Below are 24,405 nucleotides of genomic sequence, written 5' to 3'. Positions count from 1 at the left end.
GGAGGCGTAGCGCCACTATTCTAATGGCATTGTACTCACCGCAGAGAAGCGTAGCGACACGATCGCACTCTGATAGCTGGTGCCAGACTGTGCCACATGCCCTTCCGCATGGCCTTTTACTTTCCAATTCCGTGCCATTGATGTACACGTCGTACGTCATTGGAACGCAAAAAAACTGATGACGTACACGTGCGTCATCGGAATGGGAAAGGGTGAAGTAAGTAAAATTAATCTTAAAAATTTCGATTTAAAGCTTTCGTGACTGCAGGGATTCATATTCTTGGTTCTTTCGATAAAGTCACGTAGAAGAGAAATAATAAAATAATAAAAATAAAACAATAAACTTCTCACAATGTTTCGATTGCAACACAAGCAATCATCATCAGGTGTGAAAAAACGACGAAACGTCGTGAGAATTTTATTGTTTTCTTTTTATTATTTCCCTTCTTCGTCACTTTACCGAAAGAACCAAGAATACAAATAAATGTTATTTTACCGTGACAGACTCCAACTTTGTGCTGGCGAACTACAAGACGGATCCGTGCAAGAAGCCCCCGCGCCTGTGCCGCCAGGGCTACGCGTGCCCCTACTTCCACTCGAGCCGCGACCGCCGGCGCAGCCCGCGGCTGCACAAGTACCGGTGAGCGCGGGAAGACGCGCACGGGCATGTACACGCCTCCCCAGTGTGAAGCGTGCCAGTGTCAGTCCGTTACAATACATACGTAATTGTGATTCATCGCCTGTTTGTATGATATGGCGACCCTTTGCACCGGGCATCTCGCAGCGTTGCACAGGCGATCAACTAATAACGGCACGTGTCATCTCGACACATTTGAAAGGGCACCCTCCCCCCAGTGGCAGCTGTCCCTGCACGGCACACGGTGACTCGGTACCTCACCTAGATGCAATTGCACTTTTTGCATGCTTATAATTTTTGTTCCGTGTAGATTTTTTTCGACCTTACTCGTACCTTTTTATATTATCTGCTTCAAGTCTGTTAACTAGAGGGCTGCTGTTTCATTGGGCTCTCATCTGGTAAAATAAAGGCTGGTGTTAATATTGGATGATGTACGAGATGCTTGGCCTTTGACCATGTAACCCAGAATGCACTTAATCTCAGATCTTGGAAGCTAAGCAGAGTTGAGCTTGGATATTTCCTGGAAGGGTGTGCACCATGGATAACGGGTGTTGTAGGCTGAGGGGCTATGTGTTGGGCGGCAGAGGGCAGCAGACTCATCGTGAACATGCATACTTACTACTCAACTCAAGCAAGCGTTGGACAGACCATACCAGAAATATTGAAAAACATTTGAAAAATTCCAGTAAATTTGTTTTTCGAAATGTTTGATTATTTATTTAAGCAGGTGTATATACATCGGTGGCTTGTAAGTAGTGGAATGGCGTAGTTCCCGAAATATCCCGAAATATCCCGAAATATCTGACACAGAACCAGCTGCTTTGCTGCTCATGAGCTCATGGCGGGAGAGTGGAATCGTGCCGATAGCCTCCTCGCTCTATCAGTCGCGACAGACTTGAGTGTTTTCGAGAGCTAATTTCGGTGCGAACGGTGGCACAGTGGTTAGCGCACCGTGTTATGAACCTGGCGACGCGAGTGTGATTCCCGGCCACGGCCAAGCGACAGCTGAACTCGCTCCTGGGCCTCGACTTCACCAGCCTCTGCTGACCCGTGAGGATTCCTTCATCCAGCAGCCGATTTTGACAAGGGACAGTAAATTGTTATCACCGATCGGGAATCTCAAAAACCGCCAGGCATCCGCGTCACTCGGTCCATTGCTGTTGCCGCCGCAGGTCTGTGCCGTGCCCCAGCGTGAAGCAGGGGGAGGACTGGTGTGAGCCTGACAAGTGCGAGGTCGGGGACGATTGCCAATTCTCGCACACGCGCCCCGAGCAACAGTTCCACCCCGAGGTGACACACACACCCCCAATAAACTAAAAAACTGTTTTTTATTTTTTTTAAACAGGCAAGGCCCACTGAGCTATATAGCTCTTTTTCAGAAGCGACCTGCCCACAAATGATAGCTCCACAAAATGGCTTATCGTGTGGAATTTTCTAGCAGCCAACTACTCTAAACGCGTGTTGATTCTAAATGTGGAGGGAAAACCCGGAGGGCCTGGAAAAAAATCCAGACGTCCACGGGGAGAGCGTGCGATCTCCAAATATACAGGCGTCAGGTTCGGGATCGAACCCATGACCTCTTGCATACCAGGCGAGGTAGTTAACATCCCGCCTCTCACGCGCCACTCGCTGCTCCTCGCTACCGCGTACGGAACGCTGCGGTCGGAGCATTGGTGCAGTGGTTAGAGCACTGCGCTCAGGGTAACACCAGTAGCGAGTGATATCTCAAACAATTCTGGATGCCCCCTTTCTATCGACTAGATCCCGCAGGTCTTGCAAAGTCGATAACCATTCCCCCTTGGTCAGCCCACACAATCTCATCACTTCCAGCTAGCTTGAGAGTTTCACCCTGGTCAACTCCCATGCCCAGTGACGATGCTATCGGCGATGACGACAGCCACCCTCGTATTTTGGCTTCATCCATTACCACCTTTGTTATCGTCGTCATTGTCATCGTCGTCATTGTCATCATCGTCATTGTCATCGTCGTCATTGTCATCGTCGTCATTGTCATCGTCGTCATTGTCATCGTCGTCATTGTCATCATCGTCAACGTCGTCATTGTCATCGTCGTCAACGTCGTCATTGTCATCGTCGTAATCATCGTCATTGTGTTCATCGTCATCATCGTTTTCATTATCATTATCATCATTAATCTAGATCGGTGTTTCTCCAACTTTTTTGTGGCCCACGGATCACTCGGCCCGATGAAAACATGTCCACGAATCACCCAGCCATGCACACCCCTGGTGACACAAAGTATTCACTCATCTCTCTAAATACCACTCATATAAAATGATTAATTTTACCAGAACATAATTTTTTTTATGCAGTTATAAGGGTTATTATTAGGGGGGGCAGTGGCATTTAGATCTTTTTTTATTAAATATCAAATATAAAATATAAATTAATGTCAGAAACAAGTGGTATAAAGTTGTCATTGTTTCCGGATCAACCTGCGTTTGCATCACAACCCACCGGGGACCACCTGGAGGAGCGTCACGTGACCACCGGTGGTCTGGGAACAACCACTTTGAGAAGCACTGCTCTATGACATCATCATGGTCATCATGATCATCATGATCATCATCATCAGTGATAGTGACTCACGCTGGCAGCGATTACATCATCATTAGGCACACGCTAGTCGACCCAGCAGGCTAAATAGACTGTGTCCAATGTTCAGCCCCTCTTATTTACAGTCAATAATCTTGTTTAAAGTTCGTCAATAATCTGTTTAAAATTCGTCGAGTCTTGATAATGGTTTGCTTACTGTTCTTGAACGTATTTAAGCAGGGCTCCTCCTGCAGTTCATTGCGTTTGTGGCCCCGGTTCTTTCTCGTCTCGTGTGCATATCGGCAGTTCTCCTGAAACGACAACTGTGATGTTTTGTAATTGCAGATTTACAAGTCGACGAAATGTAACGACATGCAGCAACTCGCCTTCTGTCCCCGTGGCCCCTTCTGCGCCTTTGCACACCTAGACCGTGAGTTTCACACCTAGACCGTGAGTTGCATGCGCGGACCGCGAGTTTACATTACCAAGGTACAACAGGCGTAATTTAATCGTTGCTACTGGTGCAAGATTGTTTATTTTACATCTTGAACGGAAGCGCTTACATTTTGGGCACCGAGTAAAGTTGACTGTGAGACGGCAATTTTTCTTCACTGTTGTGCATTGACTTGCTCAGCCCACGGAATGCCTGGAAGTAATCGGCGTTTGTTTAGCGGCAGGAGCATTTCCCTGCTACAGGGATTTGCGGCGATAGGTACAAAGTGGAAATTCTGATCGAGTGGATCTGGTGAAACGGCTCTACCATCTGTGCAAGACAAATCTGTTCCGACTCACCTTCCCATAAAAAAAAAATGGCTTCTCTAATTGTTATTTATTTTATTTGGCACACACATTTCTACCGCTGTTTATTTGTTGTGTGCGGTCGCACTTAATTTTGCGCGTGGTTGAACTCTATTTTGCTTAGTTGGTGTTAGCCGCTGAGGTCGTGATGGGCTTTTTCATTCTTGCTGTTCCATGCCCTTGTACCGTTCCCGTTCTGCTGTAATATGTGCTAATTCCTAATTGACACGTAAAAATGTAAGATTGATTGATTGAGGATCAGAAAATGGCGGGGGTGGGGGGGAGTCAGGAAGCCAATTGACACCAGGCTTCGAGGGGAGGCAGCGTCTTTAGTCTTGAAGTCAATGGGAGGAGGGAGTCAACGGTGCAGACAGCCGCAGGCAGGGAGGGAAATCCACGTGATGGGAGCGGTGTGAGCGAAGTTTGATTGATAATTCATTTGCTTGAGCAGAGAGAGAGAGAGAGCGAGCGAGCGAGCGAGTAAGAGAATTGGGAGAAGAGCTGCGTGAGATGCGACTGTAGGTTTGTTGCCCACTGTTGGATGGACGAGCGGCTTGAATAGTATAGACGTGAGTAAAGCTGGGGGCTGACCAATTAAAGCCTGGCGGCAGGCAAGGCTCCGTCATCTTGTGTGTGGAGTTGAGGGATTTGCTGTCCGCTGCTCGCGGGCGAGTAAAATTGGTCGGGGCTCGATGTGATAAAAGCATCGAGAAACACACACACAACACCGCCTTTGATATTTTCAGTTGTGTGAAAGTAGGATGGTCGCAGAATAGAAAGTCGTCTAAAAATATAGCGTTGAGCGACGGTCCACTGTTTCATTCCAGTAGTCGGTTAACAGTGATGACATTTCCATGTTCAGGTTCCAACAGGTATAGAGAAAATGGTCATCGTAATAGAGACAATTGTCAGCATATTACTCTCACAACATCCTCCTTTCCAAATGACGGGATTCCTGGATAATGGCAGCTTGTTCAATGGAAAGGTGGTTCCTTCTGCAAACGTTTACGTTTTCTGTTTCCAGGCATTGCAAGTGTTTATGCGTACCGTCAAAATATTTAGTTCTTTGGCAAACTTGTTCGAGAGCTTCTCCGAGGTTTGTTGTCGATGGCGTGGAATGCAAAGTAATTTGATTTAATTGAAACAGGATGTTGCAATTTGTGTTTTCTGTCCGTGCAGAAGTCCACTTGGCAGACTCTACCGAACCTGCTCTGATCTGTGCGCAAGTGAGTGTCCAGCCGCACACATCCGTGTTGTGATTCATAATGGTTTTCATTTTGTGGTGACGGTTAGGTTGGCGTTATAATAATATACTAATTATTTTGGTCATTGAGATGCCAGTTTATTTTTACCCAATACCATTAATGAGTGTTTGACATGTGGCACGACAGTGGAGGCCCTGGGAGGCCTTCACCCAGCAGTGGATTGCTCATGACTAATGCTAGTTTAATTACGACTCAAACATAATCTACTATTGCGTTTGAGTCTTCATTACACACAAAGTGCTTGCCACAAATGAACCACAATACCTTGCTGATGTCGTCAAGGAGTATAAACTATCACGTCATCCTCGCGAGCGGCTTTTGGCTAGCCATCAAGCAAAGATGGCTGCCGCGTCGCGCGCTTTCAGATGCGCTTCTGCGGCCGTCTGAAAGCCACTGGGAGCTGTGCACTTTTAAATCTAGATTGAAAACTATTTTTTTTATAACTGCTTTTTGCGTTTAGTTTGTTGTCCTTCCTTGCACCTCCGATTAGCTCGTTTGACTATGTACGGTTACGAAGTTCAACATACATACATACATTACCCCTTCTCCCGCTCCCCCCCATCCCTTTTTTATTCCCCCAGTATGTTAGTTGTCTTCCCCTTTACCCCTTTTCCCCCTCCCATGTGAACGTTCATGTCCCCGCACGTGCTCCCCCACCTGGGTGGGGAGTGAGCTCCGTGTTCCCCCCTCGCTGGACCCTGTTGCGTCCAACTCGGGGCAGCTGCTGCTCGTGGAATATCTCCTCAAACCCTCCAGCACTCGCCCCTTAATTCGGTGACCGGCGCCTTGTATCGGGCTCACGTTGGCGTGTAATAAAAACAAAAATTTTAAAAAGCACATTAATTACTTTACAATACTTTATTAACGTCTTCCCTTCTGCTTGCCACCTCTACCCACCCCACAGGCCCTGAGCAGGCAGAGCCTCGCCTCGCCTTCTCCACCGTCGCGCTCTGGAGGCTCCCCCGCGCCGAGCCTGTCCAGCGGCGGGGGCTTTGGCCCCGCGGAGCCCTCGGGCTCCCCCGCGGCGACGTCGCCCCCGTTGCGCTCGCCGTTGCCGTCCCTCTCCGTCACGGTTGGCCCGCTGGTGGCGTCTTTATCCCCGACGGCGGCCTGCAGCTACCAGAAAGCGCCGGGCTATGAGCGCGAGGACCAGGTGAGAGGCGCCTTGCCCCCCCACCTCCCACCTCCCGTCCACCTCTGCCATGGGAAAGTGGCGTCGCCCACGAGTTCCTGACCTACCTCACACATCCGATTTGATGTGATTGGCTCTGTCGGGTAGTGAAGGGTTATAGTTAAAACATTGACATACCGACACCATCTGACCCAAGGGAAACTAATTATGAATCAACATTTGGTCTCGATTTAAAGCTTTCGTGATTGCAGGGATTCATCTTCTTGGTTCTTTCGGTAAAGTCACGTAGAATGGAAATAATAAAATAATAAAAATTAAACATAATAAAATAATTCTCACGACGTTTCGGCCACAACGCAAGTACCCGTCCTCAAGTAGCCGTCCTCAAGAGGACGGCTACTTGCGTTGTGGCCGAAACGTCATGAGAATTATTCTATTATGTTTTATTTTTATTCTTTTTTTATTTCCATTCTACTTGACTTTGCCGAAATAACCAAGAAGACAACATTTGGTCGTCTGCGTATTAAGTAAAATTCCCTCCTTTCGCCTACAGCTCTGTCATCGCAAATTAATCCATTGTGGAATTGTTGAATTCCGATGCTTGTGGGTCACGTATATTTTTTTTCTCTCCCAGAGTCTCCGTTGCAAGAGTTACTCACTGTGATAGGCTGTCCCTTATGTACAAACGTCACTGAAATCATGAAGTTGGAATTGTATATGTTGTGTTCTGGTGCAGTAATTTGTGACTGGGCTAAGATGTTGAATTCTCTGCAGCTGATAACTGTTCTTTTTTTATCACAACGAGAGGCCCAGATTAAATTGGGTCGTTATCTCTGTGTCGTGACGCAGGCAGTATACGTTGCTTGTGCTCCATATTCGTGTATGCTGAAAAATTACCTGTAATTTACTCTGTGGGATTATACACATCAGCAACATCGATAGCACCTACTGCGAATATGTGGCAGGATTCTTGTGAAAACGAGGCTTTAGACTCCGCGACACTGATGGATTAACAAGAGCAGTGATATTAATAATAAGCCTGTTTAACACATAGGACTTTGCGACCAATATTATCCATAACAAAGTGTTTTTTTGGGTTGGATCACGTAAATATAAATGTGTCAAATCCGCCGCCACTCGACCGCAGCCAATTATTAAGGTTTGTCACGTGAACAAAACCTGCCAATTAGTTACCAGTTCAGCACCTGATAGACTCACAGTAATGACATCACCTTTACTCCTCTGTTTAAGACCAAAACAGGAAGACTTCTTTATAATTTTGGTTATCGCCTGATGAGGCAGGTTGTTGTTATCGCCAGCGAAACGTCACAGTATTCCAATTGTAAATGTTGTGGGTTTACTCTCCAACACACCGGTGTGCTGAAGTAGTAACTAATTGGTGCGTTTTGTCTACGTGACCAACCTAACGAATTGGCTGTGTCGGGTGGTGGCCAGTTTAACGACACATTTACATTCACGCGATCTAACCCAACAAAAAAAAACCCTTTATGAATAATACACCGCGTGCAGTAAAAGGCGATAAGGGGAATCTTTTGTGCTGCGTATCCGCATGTGCTTGTGTCACGGTGGGAGGCTGCTCTCTGCTCTACTGCCGGCTGTGGAGCACCGTGCCCAGTCGTTTTCACGATTCAGAGAGAATGACGGTGATTAAACCCCGCCCCAAAGAACAAGTTTATTCTCTCCAGCTTTGGATTCTCTACATTAGCTTCGATACATCTTAGTTTTTCCTACCCATGGCCTGTGATTAATATTTTTTGTTTTGGTGATGCACCGTGCCCTGAATACCTTTTTTGTAGAAAGGCGCTTTATAAATGTGTAATTTATTCGTATTGCCTGTTCAGGCCGACACGCCTTACTTTTGTGACTCACGGTGGCAGCGGCCACCCACGGGCTGGATGGTCAGCACCATGGCCGGCTGCCTTTGCCTCCCCAGTTGTGATATTGACACACCGCACCAGGTACTCGCTTAAGGCCGAGTTGGCCTAGGGGAGGCCCAGGACCTGTTCACATATTCGCGACCGATGTTGGCTGTGAGCGAGAATCAAAATACGGGACGCTGGGTTCATAGTGCAATGGGCTATCCCACTGCGACACCACTGTCGGCATAATAGGTGCTCGCTTAAAAGCACTTGCCCGAACACTCTGTTAAAGGCTATACAGCGGAACTTTATATTTGTTTGCGTGTGTTACTTTGTGTCCGGCAGGCTAAGCTGCAGAAGCAGCACGAGCAGCACACCTACTGTGGCAACCTGCAGGAGCAGGAGGACATACAGAACACGCACGTGAGTCGCATCGCTGGCCCGTTGGACATTCTTTGGGCTGAGAGACCTGGCACGGTGTTGACGCCTCCTGGTTGCGCGTGTCGCAGGCTCTCTTACATCGCCTCACACGAGACGTTTGGCATCCTGGTACATTTTAGAGCTCAAATGAGTTGTCTCTCAATGAGCCAATGGCCGTGATTGATTGCACAGGTCTTCCAGACCCGACCGCCATACCAGTGTAGAGTATCTGAGGGTTGCAGCCTAGGGTTGAGATTGTGTAATTGGTTGTGTTTTTTGGCTTGTCAAGCCAAAGGGGCATTGAAATTATAGTGGCTGATATCCAACCTGGACATATTTTTACTTGCAAAAAATATTAAAAGGCGTTTTTCAATCTACGGCTGTGTTTAGTTTTGTTATCCTTCCCCGCACCTCCGATTAGCACGGTGGGTTTCGTTTGGTGCGAAAGAAGTTCAACATGGATACATAGCAAGGCCTGCTCAAACCGTGTCGGGTCGAGGGGATTGTTTAACCGAACTTCACCGTGCTGTTCAGTGCAGGTTGGTGAAGGGGGAACTCTCGATCGGTCCGTATACCACTCGCCAATGATGTCAGCTGTGGGCGGGAATAAAACTCGGGTCACCGGGTTCGTGGTAGAGAACGCAAGCCTCTGCACACCTCCGCACTCCCTGTGTTTCCTCACCGGTCTCCTCTGCACCTTGTCCATCCTGTCGCAGAGCCTCTTGCGGGCGCTGCCCGTGGGCTGCCCGACAGGGGGCAGCCTGCCCTTCGCGACCGTTAACCCGCTGCCCACCAACGCTTCCACCATGAATGCCAAGGCCATGCCCTTCTACCCGCCCTCCAGCACCGTCGACTCGGTCATCGGTGAGTGCTTCGCTACCGTTGAGAACCCTCGCGGCGGAGGAGACCGGCAGCGGGGGGAGCAAAGCGCTACCACGCGTAGCGGACGCGTGTGCCCACGAGGGGCACACGCTTGTGCGAGTCCCGCTCGTAGTACTCCTCGTCATCCTCATCATGCTCGTCATCTTCAGCCATTGTCTATCCACTGCTGGAGGAAGGCCTCCCTACGCCGTCGCCATCCCTCGTGGTCCAGCGCGGGCTTCCATCCGTCCCGCTGAGGTTGCGCGTGAACCTATCCCGTCGCTCTGCTTTCCGCGGCGGGCACTTTCTTTGAACGCGTTTTCTCCTTTAGCTGCTCTTCCGTCACCCGTCCCATCGATCGGCCACCCTGTCTGGCGATGATTTGCTCGGTGCTTATCTCGGGCCCCGGTTGCTGTGGTCGCACTTAATCGCCCGGCTGCGTATGCGAGCCGATCTGAAACTTGGAGTCCTTGGCAACCCCAGCGACTCGGACATGGTGTTGCTGCATCAGCCCAGCATGCGCTGCACAGGCCTTAACCCTTTTCCCCTTTCCGAGACGGCTGCAAGTTGCAGAGTGGGTGTCTCGTTCGTCGCCGACTCTCCGAACGCGCAAGCGGTTGGCGTTAATTTGATTTAGAGAGGCACCGCACCGTTGTTTTAAAAGACGTTGTACTCACCGCAGAGAACTGCAGTGACACGACCACCACACTCGATGATAGCTGGCGCCAATTTGTGCCACACGCCCTCCCGCATGGCCTTTTCCTTCCTAATTGGCGTTCGAGGCAGGGGAGCAGTTGCTTCGAACACTCCTCGGCTGTTAATCCCACGGTGTCTAATGTCACGCTGTTCAGACACTTCACTTGCAATGGTCAAATGTAACGGCAGCGCCCCTTTTAAGGTGAGATTTAATTCGAACTTTGACGACCGCACAGGTTTTAACATAAATAAACCTGTGCTTGGTTAAAAATACATTTTAGGAAACACTTTGGCTACGTCAAAGACAAAGATCCCCCCTTTTACTTTTAATAGACTGTTGGGGCAAGTACTGTTAGCAAGCATCTATGAAGGCCGAAACGGTACACGATAGGGTGAGTGGAAAGCACCACGCCCGGCCGCCTTTGTCTCCCCAGTGGCTGAGTCGACCTAGGGGAGGCCCAGGACCTGTTCAGATAATCGTCAATGGTATTGGCCGTGAGCGGGAATCGATCTCGGCAACGGGTTCATAACCCACTACACTACCACTCCCCACGGCACACGCACACACTCGCATGCCCAGTGTTGTCGGCAAGGCGTGTGGTTAAAAAACTCCAATTGCTACATCGCAAAGCCCAACCGCTATGCTGCTGACTCATGCGACCATCGCTATTGTGCTGAGTAGAAGGTAAGGATGTGGCCCCGAGAGAAGCCCCTCTAGGTCTGCTCTCTCGCGATGTTCCTGCAGGCTCGGCGCTGGCTGACCTGGACCTCCACGACTACTCCGTGACGGCGCTGGAGCGAGACCTGGGCGGTGGCAGCGGCCTCCTGCGCTGCACTGGCTCTCCCGGTGCCGTCGGTACGGGCCCACACCCGTCGGCATGGGCGTCCCAACGTGGCCACGCCCATTGTTAACTAAACTAAAACTCAAAACTATTTTTATTTTACGAGGTCAAGGACCACTGAGCTATATAGATGTTTCTCAGAAGCGACCTGGCCACAAATGATAGCCCAACAAAGTGGCTTATCACGTGGACTTTTCTGTCAGCCAAATACTCTTAAATCCAAGTTTCTAAATGTGGTGGGAAAACCCGGAGGATCCAGAGAAAAAATCCACACAACCAAGGGAAGAAAGCCACGCAAACTCCAAATATACAGCAAGCGTCAGGGTCAGGATCGAACCCACGACTTCCTGTATACCAGGCGAGGTTGTTAACATCTCGCCACAACGGCACCCAGTAAAGGCTACGACACATGAGAACAGTTTTGCAGCGCAATCGTTGCCGGCAATCGTCGCCAGCAATTGTTGGCGCACCATTCACCATTGTTAAAGTTGTGCTTGCCCAAATTTGGACAGTTGTGATTGCTGCACCACCTTGGTGAGCAACTGGGTTTGGCAACTTCCAGTCATCCATTAGAGGTTTTTTGGGTTAGATGGCATAAATATACATGTGTCATTAAACCTGCCACCACCCGACATAGCCAATTAGTAAGGTTTGTTACGTAAACAAAGCATGCCAATTAGTTACTAGTACAGCACACCTGGTGTGTTGCAGAGTAAATCCACAACATTTACAATTCGAGTACCGTGACGTTTCGCCGGTAATTACAACAACCAGCATCATCAGGCGACAGCCAGAGTTGTGGAGAAATCCTCCTCCTGTTTCGGTCTTAACTTCCAATCGGATCACAGATTAAGGTCACATGACCACCTGAAAGTGCAGTCTGTCGACCCAATTGTTCATCAATTGCACTCTGGACAGACAGAACTTCCTCCGTCTGTCACTGCTGTACCAAGTAGCCAGAGTTGCCCATGTTAAATGCATTGCCGGTGACGATTTCTCACAACAATTGCCATAACATGACCGATCATGTGATAACCTTTATGATTACGCTATCATTAAAGGGCCACTCTGAATGAGGACATCATCGTAACGTTCACATCATAAGTAACAGCCATGCTTTGACTTTGGACAGTATCGTGAATAAAGACCGAACTATCAGTACCGCATCAGCATTCGGGTTTACACCATCAGTGCCACTTCTCTCGTACAGACTAATCTCTCAGGACCATATTAACTATTATATATAGCAAACTAGCTTGTAAAATATTCTCTAACTAACCCTTTGTAAATTGATCTCACCAGTCTTCCATGCAAGAGGGGTTAATGATGTTGAACGGGCTCCAGTAGTCAAATAAAGGACGTGTCGAGTGACCACACGACTGATGCGGCCTCAGTCGCAGCCAGGCCACCGTAACCATGGCACGGTCCTCCTTGACGCTGCGCTGCGTCTCGCCGTGTCACCCATCGCCGTATTTCGTGCCGCCCATTGCTGTGCCCCATCGCCATGTTGCCCCGTCGCCGCGTTGCGCAGGGGAGAGGCTGTACGGCGAGCGCTCGACAGCCCAGCTGGCGATGCGACCAGAGCTGCCACGGCCCGGCCTTCCCGCGCTGCCCACCACTCCCAAGCACTTCCCCACCATCCACGACTCGCATCTGCACGTGGACGTCATTGGCGGTGATCCATGTGAGTGCGCGCGTTCAGCTGAGCGCTCGCACCCTCGCTCGCTCACGGATTTCGCTCCAAGAGAAGGGTTCGCTCTTGATTTTCCGGGTTGCCGAATCTCGTTGCTTGCAAAAATAAATGATGAAATATCTTTACTACGCAAGCACTGGCTTCAGTATGAGTCACTCGCAACACCATGCCAGGTACTCATCTGAGGCTAAGTCGACCTGGGGGAGGCCCAAAAGCAACTCAGCTAGTTGCCACCGATTTTGACCTTGAGTAGGATTCGAACTCTGGTCGCTTGGTTCTAAACGTAGCGCGTTAACCACGAAGCTCCCTCTCCATACATCACATTCATTTGGAACATGTGATGGGTACTGCAGGATCCGACCATGTCTGTCCAGTGCTCACCGAGCTGCATCGGCTTCCGGTTGCCGAACGAATACATTATGAGGTCGCACTCATTACACACAAAGTGCTTGTCACAAATTAACCACAATACCTTGCTGATCTCATCAAGGAACATAAACCATCATGCAAATTCCGGTCATCCTCACAGCAATAGCTTTTTTGGCTAGCCATCCATCAAAGACGGTCACCGCATCGTGCACTTTCAGATGCACTTCCGCGGCCGGCTGGAATGCTCTTCCTTCCAATATTAGGAAGCCACTGGAGCTATGCACTTTTAAATCATGTAGATTGAAAACGTATTTCTTTAGAACTGCTTTGTGTTTCATTCATTGTCCTTCCCCCGCACCTCCAATTATCACGGTTGGCTGCGTACGTTGTGAAAGAAGCTCAACATCTTTAATACAGTTTTTTTTTCAGTTAGATCACGTAAATATAAATGTGTCGTTAAACCCACCACTACCCGACACAGACAATTAGTAAGGTTTGTCACATAATCAAAACGTGCCAATTGGTTACTAGTACAGTACACCGGTGTGTTGTAGAGCAAATCGACAAGATTTACAATCTGAGTGACGTACAGTACATTCATGCACGGAACGGTAATACGCACACTCCACTGGCCGGAGCAGGAACTCTCTAACAGAGTGCTCTTTATCCCGGCAGCTAAAGATGTGACTTGTTTTTTCGTCTGTGTCACTCGCATCCTCCATCTCGCAGCCAACGGGGCGGGCGGCTGGAAGCAGTTTGCAACGGGTGGGCCGCTGAGCTCGAGGTTCTGTGCCGGGCCCGCGGGGGTGACCATCATGCAGCAGCAGCAGCAGAGGCTGAGCGACGCCTCTCAGGAACTGTGGCACCAACCCCAAACGGTGACTTCCCCGTGTTGTATGCCGCCTCCCGGCCGCTGTGTGCATCCCACGTTGACGGAGATGCCTTCTCGCGACTCGCCATCACAGTGTTCCCGTCTGACCCTACGCCGAGGTATTTCGCCAGACTCGGTCATTTCATTCGGTGGTTTTTAGTTTTTTTTGCTTATTTATCCGGGAGAGCCACAACCAAGTCATCGTACTCTATCAGGAGGGGTCCTGCATTGGGTTTTTATTTGAAGATGTTTTCAGCCACTTAATGAGTTTGTAAATGTTAGAAAACGCCCAGAGAAAACCCACGCACACGAGGGGGCAGCACGCTTTATCCCCGTACAGATGGAAATGGATGGCAATTAGTCCGCTTCCTGTACTGCCTTCTGGCGAGCCAGGGTACGGCACCTCCTGGACGCCCACGGGAAGGGAGCTTCACGACATCAGTGCGGTCATCCACCATCTCTCGCTGCTGCCTTCACAGCACTGGGTTACAGGCAGCCGCGTGCAGCAGCGTAGCCACCGCCGGTCTGGCGGTTCACCCATTGCTCCTCGGTGTGTCCCGTGACATTTAGAAGCGAGATTTTGAGGCCACTTCACGTGACCTCCAAGTGCACCGAGCCCTCGCTATAAGCACTGTTGTGATGTCGCCATCACTTATATGGTCACACTTACTACACACAAATTGCTTTCCACAAATGAACCACAATACCTTGCTGACTTTGTCAAGGAGCATAAATCATCATCACTGCCAGCTCCGGTCGTCCTCGCAGCGGTGGCTTTTGGCTGGCCATCGAACAAAGATGGTCACCGCTTTGCACGCTTTCAGATGCGCTTCTGCGACCGTCTGGAACGCTCTTCTTTCCGATTTTAGGAATCCACAGGAGCTATGCACTTTTAAATGTAGATTGAAAACGAATTTATTTAGAACTGCTTTTTGTGTCCAATTTATCCTTCCCCCACACCTCTGATTAGAATGTTTGGCTACATACGGTGCGAAGTTCAACATCATACTTATTGGCTAATGGCGGCTGTTGTTGTTTTCAAAGCCTGTCCTCTTGCAGGTGTGCCTCGTATACTCCTCCAAAGTCCCCCAGCTTCTCGTCCCCCCCCATACCTCTCCCTCCCTCCGCGTGCTTCCTTGTGCCTCCTGATAATCTTAAGTGTGTTTCTCTCTTCCTCCTGTATTTTCCTGTCTTCCCATGGCACCTGTAAATTCGTTTTCCCGTGTGCGGTCTTCCTCCGTATGGGTCCCTGTACCAAACTATGATGCAGTGCACTTACCTGCTCCTCCCTTTACCTCCTTCCATCTTTGCACACTTATACCAATTTTCTTATTCTCACTCTCTTACCATGTATTACCATATACGTTGAACGTCTTTCGCACTGTGCGTAGCCAATCGCGCTGATTGGAGGTCTCTCTGATCCTCCTTACACCGCTCGCCATCTCCCTGCACATCCCTCCACCTCTTCCTGCACATTCCTTAGCCTCCCTACACCTCTCTATGTGCCCACACACTTTCCTCTCCCTCCCGCAGGCTTTCCACATCATTCCATCTTCTTCCTCTGCTTCCGTTTGCCTTTCTGCTCCTCCAACCACCCACCCACACGCACGTCCAGGGTGTCGTGGGTTCAACGCCGCCTCCTGCTTGCGCGTCTCTCTCCCGCAGAGCTACGATGCTTGGCGGCGTCAGGCGGCGGCGGAGGAGGCGCAGAGCACGGCGCGGGCGGGCAACGGCGAGCCGCAGGCCGTGCCGCCGCGGGAGCGAGGGGCCCACCTCGGCGTGCCCGGCGCGTCCCCGCTCGGCGGCGCGCGTGCCGGGACTCGAGCCGCCCCGCGCCACGCCGTCGCCGACGTGGAGATGCTGTCGCTGCCCGCCATGCGCGCTCTCAAGACGCGGCTGGAGGTCGACCTGGAGCTGCTGGAGAAAGTACGTGGCGGTGGGGGGTGACGAGCGATTTTGAAGGGAGCCGGCGTCTGCCGGGGCGTTCCAGGAGAGACGGGTCACGTGGGGGTCCTCCTCCAGAGGGGGACGCTTTTGGGTTGTTGCCGTGCGTCGTTGAGCTTCTTCCCGAACGCGCTTCCAGCACATGGAGCGACACGCGGCATGACCCAAAAGCACGAGGGAAAGAGCGCTATTCTATTCTTGCCTTGCATACGGCAGCTATTTTATGTTCGGCAGCTAAGTGCCAATGCGTGGTTCTGTCGAGGGAGGAGCAGTACGGACGGCGGCACCGCAAGAACCTGCACAGCAGCAATTGCGTTGTGTGCCTGTGTGTGTTCGCATGTTTCTCGCAGGCGATGCAGGAGCAGCAGGCGCGGCAGTGCCTGGCCTGCGAGGAGCGCCCCCGCAGGGCCGTGCTGCGGCCGTGCCAGCACTACGTGCTGTGCGAGGAGTGCGCCCCCCGCTCTCTCGAGTGCCCCTACTGCCGCACGCGCATCCTCGGCTACCACTGCACCTCCTCCGCCTCCTCCACGTCCTCCTCCTCCGCCAGCGACGGGGGCCGCTGAGCTCGAGGGCCAAGCTGCCACGTCGCCGTATTAACGGGTGGAATCGGCCGAAGGGTGAACGCGCGTGTGGCCGCCGCGGCCGCTGTGTCCGGAGGTCGCCGGGGTCGGGTTAAAGGGCCGCGTCGCGTTTTACGAGAGGCGTCGTCTTCAGCGCGTGGGTTCCCAATCGCACGCCAAGTCCGCAACGCTCTCAAGACAGTCGTGTTTTACGTCTTCAGCCGAAGCAGACGGTGCACGTGGTGATGCAGCTTTGTGTTTGTCATACTTGGCGCCCCCACGTTTCACGCGGCTGCTCTCTCACCCCCCACCCCCCCACCAATAACATCATCAAAGTGCCAGGTTCACAGAGCACGCGTTGTTGATGAGACTCTGTTTGAATCAAAAACTAATCTTGCCTCGTTTTCAAATATGCACAGCGTGCGAACCTCGTTCGTGCGGCACAAAACTCGTATAGGTCTCGTGTAAGCGTGACGCTGTGGGTGAAGGACTAATGGTGGCCGGATGCAAAATACTAAAATGAATTCCCGTAGCATGTATTAATGCATCCACCTCGTCACTGGCCAAAGCGCGGAGTGTTGTCATTTTTTTTGCAGCACTTCAACGTAAACGTGTTATTTGGGTTTTTTTCCACCCCCGGAAGTTGAGCACAACGTCACGGAGGAGCTGGTTCTGTCCTCGCGCGAGTCGCCAGCCTCTCGCTGTCGAGGCGGCCGCGGTGGCCGACGGAGTGGCGGCCGCGGTGCCAGCAGGTTAATTCGTCACACTATTTTTGCACTTTACTAGGCGCGCGTGAGCATAGTTGCTGGCTCTTGACGAGAGCAGACTAAGTGTGCGAGTCGCACACGCAAAGCCGGAAAGTTTCCCGTCTCGCTGTGCTTCAGGTAAATCCACGTGGGTTGGTGTTGCAAACATGTCGGTTCCACCGATTCCTGGAGCTCGCAAGTCGTGCGACGGATTGCTTGCGTGTAACGGGTTTTTCAGATTCGTCCTTTTCTGCGACCCTCTCCAGCCAGCCACTGGGGCGGAGGGGGGGGGGGCGCTACGTTCAGCGAATGTTAAAAACAAAAATCATTTCTTGAATAGAACTGTGAATCTGTATCACGACAACGAGTTGTGTACAGCGCGGCATTATCGCTCTCGACTTCAGTCCACGAGCAACATTGGTTTATCCATCCGGCAGAATCATTTCCATGCAGTGCAAACACCCACACAGTACTTATAGATGAAGAGTTATACATCAGTTGATCTTAGACAAACCGCATACAATGTAACAAACACTTTGGACTGTCGTATTTTAAATATATAATATATGTTTGTTTGTAGATCATGCGAGTGCTACAGATCGATGGCCATTTGAGGACTTGGTCTATATGACATTGCTTAACTTTAATTTTTCTTGGCTACATATTATTTCATCAAGCTGGGAGACGATGACAGAGATTCTGCGTGGCAAAAGTGTCTTTTATTTTCGATGAAAAAGTGTTCATGTAGAGGTTGGTTAAACGGTGCTGTTTCTTTCGCAGACAGTAGTAGGATCGCACTCCGGCGTCGGTCATCTAACAATGACTGCCACGCGGAGGGAATTAAGTCGTACCTGGTAAATGCAAATCTCAAGTTTGTTCCGTTTTAACGTTTTGTTTTTGCACAAAGAGACTCGCTCTCGAGTTTTGACGGATTGGGGGGGGGGGCGTCTTGTCATTGTCGTGGTAACCAAGAGTAAGAATGGCCGACTCGAGCGTGCATGATGACGAGGGGATTTTTTAATTAATATGAAAACTTGTTCGTATTTATGACTATTTCACACACCTAGTTATATTTTACTACTTTTGCCTTATTAAATGCTTTTTATTTTATATGCATCGCAGGCACCCTCTGCTTGCCTATATTCCTTGCTGGGCTGGACTGGGCTGCGCAGGCCAGAGGGGAGGGCAGGGGTTTGGGCCTCCCAGCTTCTGCTGTATTAATGATTTAGACACGGGCCCTCATTCCGTTTTAATTTGCATCTGTGATTATAGAACAGGAGCCATCTATGCAGCGCGGAATTCTCCACATAGGCAACAGCAGTGCGAGCTGAACCCTGATCCTGGAGGTACCTGCTGCACTGTCAGCGAGTATCTCTTGCAGTATCCACATTAGTCACCCCCCCCCCCTCGTTTAAGGCTAAATAGCAATACACAGGGTGTCGCTAAAGGTATGAAATTTTATTAATGCAATATAATCGGACTTAATTATGCCCTTATTGACACCTTGTATGTATTCATGATGTGTGTTGATACGTGTGTCTGTGTTGTATACTTTAAATGGAGTCTATTATAGGTGGCTGTTCAATGGAAGTGAGGGTCCTCTTTGAGAGAGAATTTCCTAATCGTATCCACACAACTTTGTAAAAATTCAATATTTTAGACGTAATTTTTCATAGTATGAAATAGAACTACTGTACAGTGGCAAACGGGCGTTTGTAACCTTTCCTCTATACTACGCACTGGCAGGTCTCTTTTAACTACAACACTTAAAAGTAACGCAGTCGGCACCGTATTGCTTGTAACACTTAACAGTATTTAATGCGAAACGCAATTCCTCGAATGCTGTTCCGGTGGTGAGACTAGCGCCACCGCGCTGTGGTCTCGCCGCTCTGGCGCGCTCCCCCGAGCCTCTGCTGTTTCACCTCGAGACCCTTGCCCCCCGCTGCTGCCGCGGTGCGGTAATGAAACAACGGTCTTGAGCTCGCACGAGAAAGTACGGCCGTTGTATTCTGTCACCTTTCTTCCGGCCGTTTAGTTCTTCCGCGGAGAAATAATGATGATAATTTCAACTTGTGATATGCTGCCGCACAGTATTCGCTCGCTTGTTCGCTCTCGAAGCGAGGGAACGACTCGGAGGGCACGAGGAGGAAACCGCAGACGACGCGGGGAGGCAGCAGCAGGCAGGCGGTGAGCCGGCACCAAAAACTGCCCAAGTTCTCCGGTCCTCTCTTTGTATTTTGTATTAAGATCTTCCCAGCCAATGAATGTGCTATTTTGAATGAATGAACGAGAATGCAAGGGTGGGGGTGGGGGGATTGTTGAGGGAGCGTCAGCTGTCGTTTGCATATAACTAACGCAGGGCAGTTACGGCGATCGTGTTGAACAGCATCCTAAAGTGTGGGTTGGTGGGGGGGGGCTCTGTTTGCCCCATTTCTGCAATTCACAGAACAGCAATTTGTTCTTCCACCCCGCAGGGAAGAGGAAGGGTAGAGTCGTGGCCCTGGTAGATTGTTTTTGTTACCTAGAGAGAGGCGTGCCAACAGGGCAGCCATTGCTTGGAGCCCCACACACATACAGGTGTTTATTCTTGCATTGTTCGCAGATATCGTGAATTCCTTGACCCTGTGTGGATAATAGGGTTTGCAGGTAGGAGGGTGATGATGAAATATTTTTTTTTTATGAGTGGCCCACAATGATTTCTGGTCTGGATCCTATTCATTCCAGTTGTTTTAGAATGCATCCAATCATTTCTTAATAATACATATTTGAATTTATATCAACGATCATGTAATTCCTTTTAACCATTACATTCAGAAAAATATATATTTTAGAATGACGAGTAAACCTTAATGAAAACGTGTAATGTGTTTTTAAATGAATTTTAGCAATATTAAAGTAATGTTTACAATAACAATTATCAATATGAGGCAAGGGGGGCCCTCGCTGTCATGGGAGGGCTGACGCACGGATCGAGCAGCGGGGGTGAAGAGACTCTTCGTTTGAGTCGTAATAAAAAAAAATGTGTGGTCAGAACGCGTAAAATAAAAATGTGTGAAGTTTAACTTCTTTCGCACCGTATGTAGCCCACTGTGCTAATCGGAGATGCCCGGGGGAAGGATAAATTGAAAAGAGAAGGCAGTTGTAAGGAAATTAGTTTTCAATCTAGATGATTTTAAAGCCCATAGCTCTCAGTGGCTTCCTAATATCGGAAGGAAGAGCATTCCAGACGGCCCGCAGAAGCGCATATGAAAGCGCCTCGCGATGCGGTGACGCTCGACCAAAGCCAATGAATGAAGTTGTCGCGTGAACCAACGTGGCAGCTTGTTTTCTACTTCAGCACTCCGCTGTGTTGGAGGGCCACAATCCTGGCAACTGCCTGATGGTGCTGGTGCTTTGTAACCAGCAGCGAAACGTACACAATTGTTAAATACGTCTGTATCGCTCTCTAACACATCCGGGGTGCTGCGGCAGCGATAAGCTAGCACGTTTTGTTCCCTTACCTGGCTGTCGGCTGGAGGAGGGTATACGACACGCACTTTACTTGCGCGATCTGTTCTGAAAGTCGGGTACTAATCGTAACATTGGTCGCTAAAGCCCAAGTCTGCTCAAAGATTCGATTACCGATTTCTGTGCCATGGTAAGAGAATTCATGTTTTTTTTTCATCCGCCGTCGTGAAACATTTCCTGGACATTTTGTGGATGGTGACAAGAATTGCAGGGCCATCTCCTAGACAATTATATGTATTGATACGTGTGTACGCTGCAGTTACTGTATTGATAGAAAATGGACGAATGTGCAGGACCGAGTGGCATCTTGGCCTTGCGCGAGTAGAAACGGTTTCTTCTGCAACTGCCTGAATCTCGCCGCAAAGGCTGTTAAGTAGCCAACCCATCCAGCCAAAATGCACGACGGCAAAGTGTCATGAATCGCTGCGGTCAGGTCAACGGCGGCCTTGCTTCACAATCGGCATGGCAGGCACAAAACACACCAAGAAGTGTAGACGATTCAAAGGCTTTGGTGAGCTGTGAGATGCATTTTATTTGCGTGGCATGTGGCAAGCTCTCTTCACTCACTTGTCAGCGAGTGCCACCGGACATTGGTAAAAACATCATTCCCCTGTGCCTTTTTCTTGGACCACATCCAAACAGTTATGTTAAGCAATAGATAATATTAGATAAGATGATAAGAAAAAAATATATTAACTGTTTATCTTTATTAAAATAGAAATATTCTTAATGCATTATTTAATGAGTAAAAACAATAAAATAATGGAATTGATATATGTATACGTTTATTCATGGTTCGATTTAACAAATGTTGATTACTTTTTAGAGCATAACATAAATAATGTATTTTATATAACCAAATAGAAATACGTGAATTTATAGTTTTAATACTAATAGCAGTAATATAATAGTGATGTTGGGTTGTACGTTAGAAAGTGGGGATGAGTGTGTTAATGATTTGTACGAGATGAGGCGAGGTAAAGCGAATGAAGTAGAGTTCTCTGTTACAATGGACACCTGCAAAAGACTAAACCATGACTGGGCCATTGGAAATCACGTTTTTAATAATTGAGTAGTAATTGCACAAATCTTGCCTATGGAGTTACCGAGTGGTTGCAGTAAATCAACTCGTGATGCCCGTGCAGCCTGGCTCGGTCTCGGCCCGTGTCACGACATGTAGCAGTATTACACAGTAACCAAGCGCTTTGGTCTTCCTTGCATCTAAATCGTTGCTTGTCAACCCGTTTCAGTCCACGGCGCTCCCACGTTCGGAGTTTGCTTGATCTTCGCGGCGCGCTGAACCTAAAGAATTCGTTTTGCCGAACTGCGCGAGGTCGAGGCAGCTGAGAGGGCCGGGGGTGGTGGCTGGCGGCCGATGTGGAGAGAGGAGGGGAGGACGGGGGGGGTGGTGGGGCTGGATCGGCCGCTGACCGGCGTGGAGGAGAGTTCCGTCTGTCCCCAACGGTGAAGGTTCATTTTCCTTTGCTGTAAATTGAGAATATGCCGCGGGCACACGGGTTGCCAAGCACTGATCTAAACGAATTGAAGTGACCCAAATTTATACCAAAAAAAAACCTTTTGAGACAACCTCTTTTGCAATGAAGACCACCAAAAATGTTTATACACTGCGTGTGTGCAAGTATTTGTGCCAGAAGGTGGCTACTGGTGGGAGCACAGCTTAGGTCTGACTTGACCAGGTCACAAGAGAACAACAAACACGGAATGTTTTCTGTGAACTGAATCGTGGCGAGTCGAGTGACATGTGAACGGGCTGCACTGGCCGGCGTGTTTTTGAGTGTGGTCAGACAAAATGCCGAGGACCACACCGTCTGGATGCCTTCATCCAGCTGTGGACTTGAAAAATGGCTGTAAAAAAATACCTGATTTTTTTCTATTACAAGCAAATCGCTTGACCTTTTGTAATTGTCTGATTTGTCAAATTTGTATTCGACCCAATATTCGGCCAAAGTATCTCAATGGATTTTCAGGTCGAACCGGAACCCCAAGTGTGTGCTCCCGCTGCTGTAGTCGCCAGTCAAAGTCAAAAGTCCTATAGCCCTGCTTCTCATAACCTCTTAAAGCGAGCGGCGCTGTGGGGCCGTGCCCGTGCTATCTCAGGAGGCAGCGTGTCCGATCTTCCACTGCGCGAACTCCGAGCCGAGCCGAACCACCGACCTCCGCAACGCACGCTCACATTGATTTAATTCCATCCCCAAGGACCCTGGTCCGCCCCCCGAGCTGTCTTGCGAGGTCTGCATAATGTCCGCAATGTATGTACGTTGAACTTTTTTCGCGCCGTACTTTGCCAACCGTGCACTCATCGGAGGTGCAATGATGCGGTTTTGGCTTCGGCTCCGGCAAATAGCCGGTATGGAGAAGCGTCCCGTACCCGGTTGTGGGCCCCTCCCCTGGCGCGGCTCGGATGTGCCAGGTGGAAAAAGGGGCATTGTGCGCGCGCTTGCCCGAAGCAGGTCTGGAGATGCTCCCGAGCTCAAGGAAGAGAGCCTGGTTGATAGGAACGCATTGGTGGGCCCTGAATGGGAAATCGACCACGCGTAAGAGTTGCGCTCGTGGTGTTTTAGATAGATATTGATTTTTTTTACTCTTTGACATATATATACTAGTAATATTCAAATTTACAGATTTTAATGTCTATTTCAATTTAATACAGTACTTTGAATTTTTTACGTCATTTTGTACTATCGTTACATTCTAGATATGAATAAAATCGTTATTATATTACACGAACGGGTCGTCTTTCAAGATGATTGTGTGTAACCAAGAGATCCAGGGGATGAGGGTCATTTGCAAAAGTGACCCGGGGCATGAGTGCTGCCAGTCGGTGGCAATGATTTGCTGCTTTGTAGAATCCCAATCGAGTAACGGGGCGTGTAATTTTCAAATTAGGAAGATTTTCACCCAGCAGCAGGACTATTGTCAGCGCTTTGGTGAAACTTTCGATCCTGCATACGAATTGTGAGCGCTCGTCAGCAGTGCCTTAGCCCTCCCGGTGTTTTCAGGGTTTGCCGTGTGGACGTTCAGCACGGTGTCCGACGTTTCGGTGCCTGGGCTGGGGTCTTTAGGAACTTTTGCAAGTAGGTAGTGTCGATGGGGGAATTGGGTTCCTGAAGAAGCTCTCCGGTAGGTGGAGCAAAACGTCGGACATGATCCCTAACACGGTTCTATCCGAAAATGATCTTTTTGTTTGTATGTAGACAATATGAATACATTAATATAATGCCATTAAATATATAGAGTTCACTCTAGTATTATAATGTATTTACCTCTTCTTAATGATCGTTATATATACGTTATCGCAGGTTTCAATTGGAATCAACATTCTTACTTAAACGATTCGTCGTCAGTGGGCAACGTTTAACTTCCGTTCCCGTTTGTGGATTCAAAAGTTTTCGCGATGGTGCTAATAACCCCAACCCAATTGTGAGTGGGTGAAGTGGAGAGGGCCGCATTGGTCAGCTTGGCTCGCTACGCTGTGAACCCTGTGGGGCTCACAAGTTCGATTCCGACCCATGGCTAACATCTTGTGGCGAGTGATATCTGAATGTCCCCGGACATTCCCTTCAACCCACACTGGTCATTGTGGTGAAGTATGGTCAAAGCGACCCAG

The 24,405-nt window shown here is 49.4% G+C and overlaps 1 protein-coding gene across 1 annotated transcript in view; it reads left to right on the top strand.

The window, feature by feature from the left end:
- LOC144944613 (RING finger protein unkempt homolog) overlaps positions 1-23,539 on the top strand; it is a 36,666-nt gene extending 13,127 nt beyond the window's left edge. Inside the window, exons 5-16 of the mRNA XM_078872928.1 lie at positions 505-640; positions 1,810-1,927; positions 3,539-3,623; positions 5,171-5,217; positions 6,161-6,409; positions 8,614-8,691; positions 9,405-9,552; positions 10,991-11,101; positions 12,619-12,771; positions 13,879-14,027; positions 15,686-15,946; positions 16,315-23,539. Of these exons, the coding sequence (XP_078729054.1) occupies positions 505-640; positions 1,810-1,927; positions 3,539-3,623; positions 5,171-5,217; positions 6,161-6,409; positions 8,614-8,691; positions 9,405-9,552; positions 10,991-11,101; positions 12,619-12,771; positions 13,879-14,027; positions 15,686-15,946; positions 16,315-16,527 (1,748 nt within the window). The 3' untranslated portion in view covers positions 16,528-23,539. The remainder of the gene's footprint in view (positions 1-504; positions 641-1,809; positions 1,928-3,538; positions 3,624-5,170; positions 5,218-6,160; positions 6,410-8,613; positions 8,692-9,404; positions 9,553-10,990; positions 11,102-12,618; positions 12,772-13,878; positions 14,028-15,685; positions 15,947-16,314) is intronic.
- The last annotated feature ends 866 nt before the right edge of the window (positions 23,540-24,405 follow it).

Source organism: Lampetra fluviatilis, chromosome 35 (genome assembly GCF_964198595.1).
Source record: "Lampetra fluviatilis chromosome 35, kcLamFluv1.1, whole genome shotgun sequence".
In the NCBI taxonomy this organism is placed as follows: domain Eukaryota; kingdom Metazoa; phylum Chordata; class Hyperoartia; order Petromyzontiformes; family Petromyzontidae; genus Lampetra; species Lampetra fluviatilis.
The sequence above is the reverse complement of the archived record's forward strand: the minus strand, read 5'-3'. Positions and strand labels throughout refer to the sequence as shown.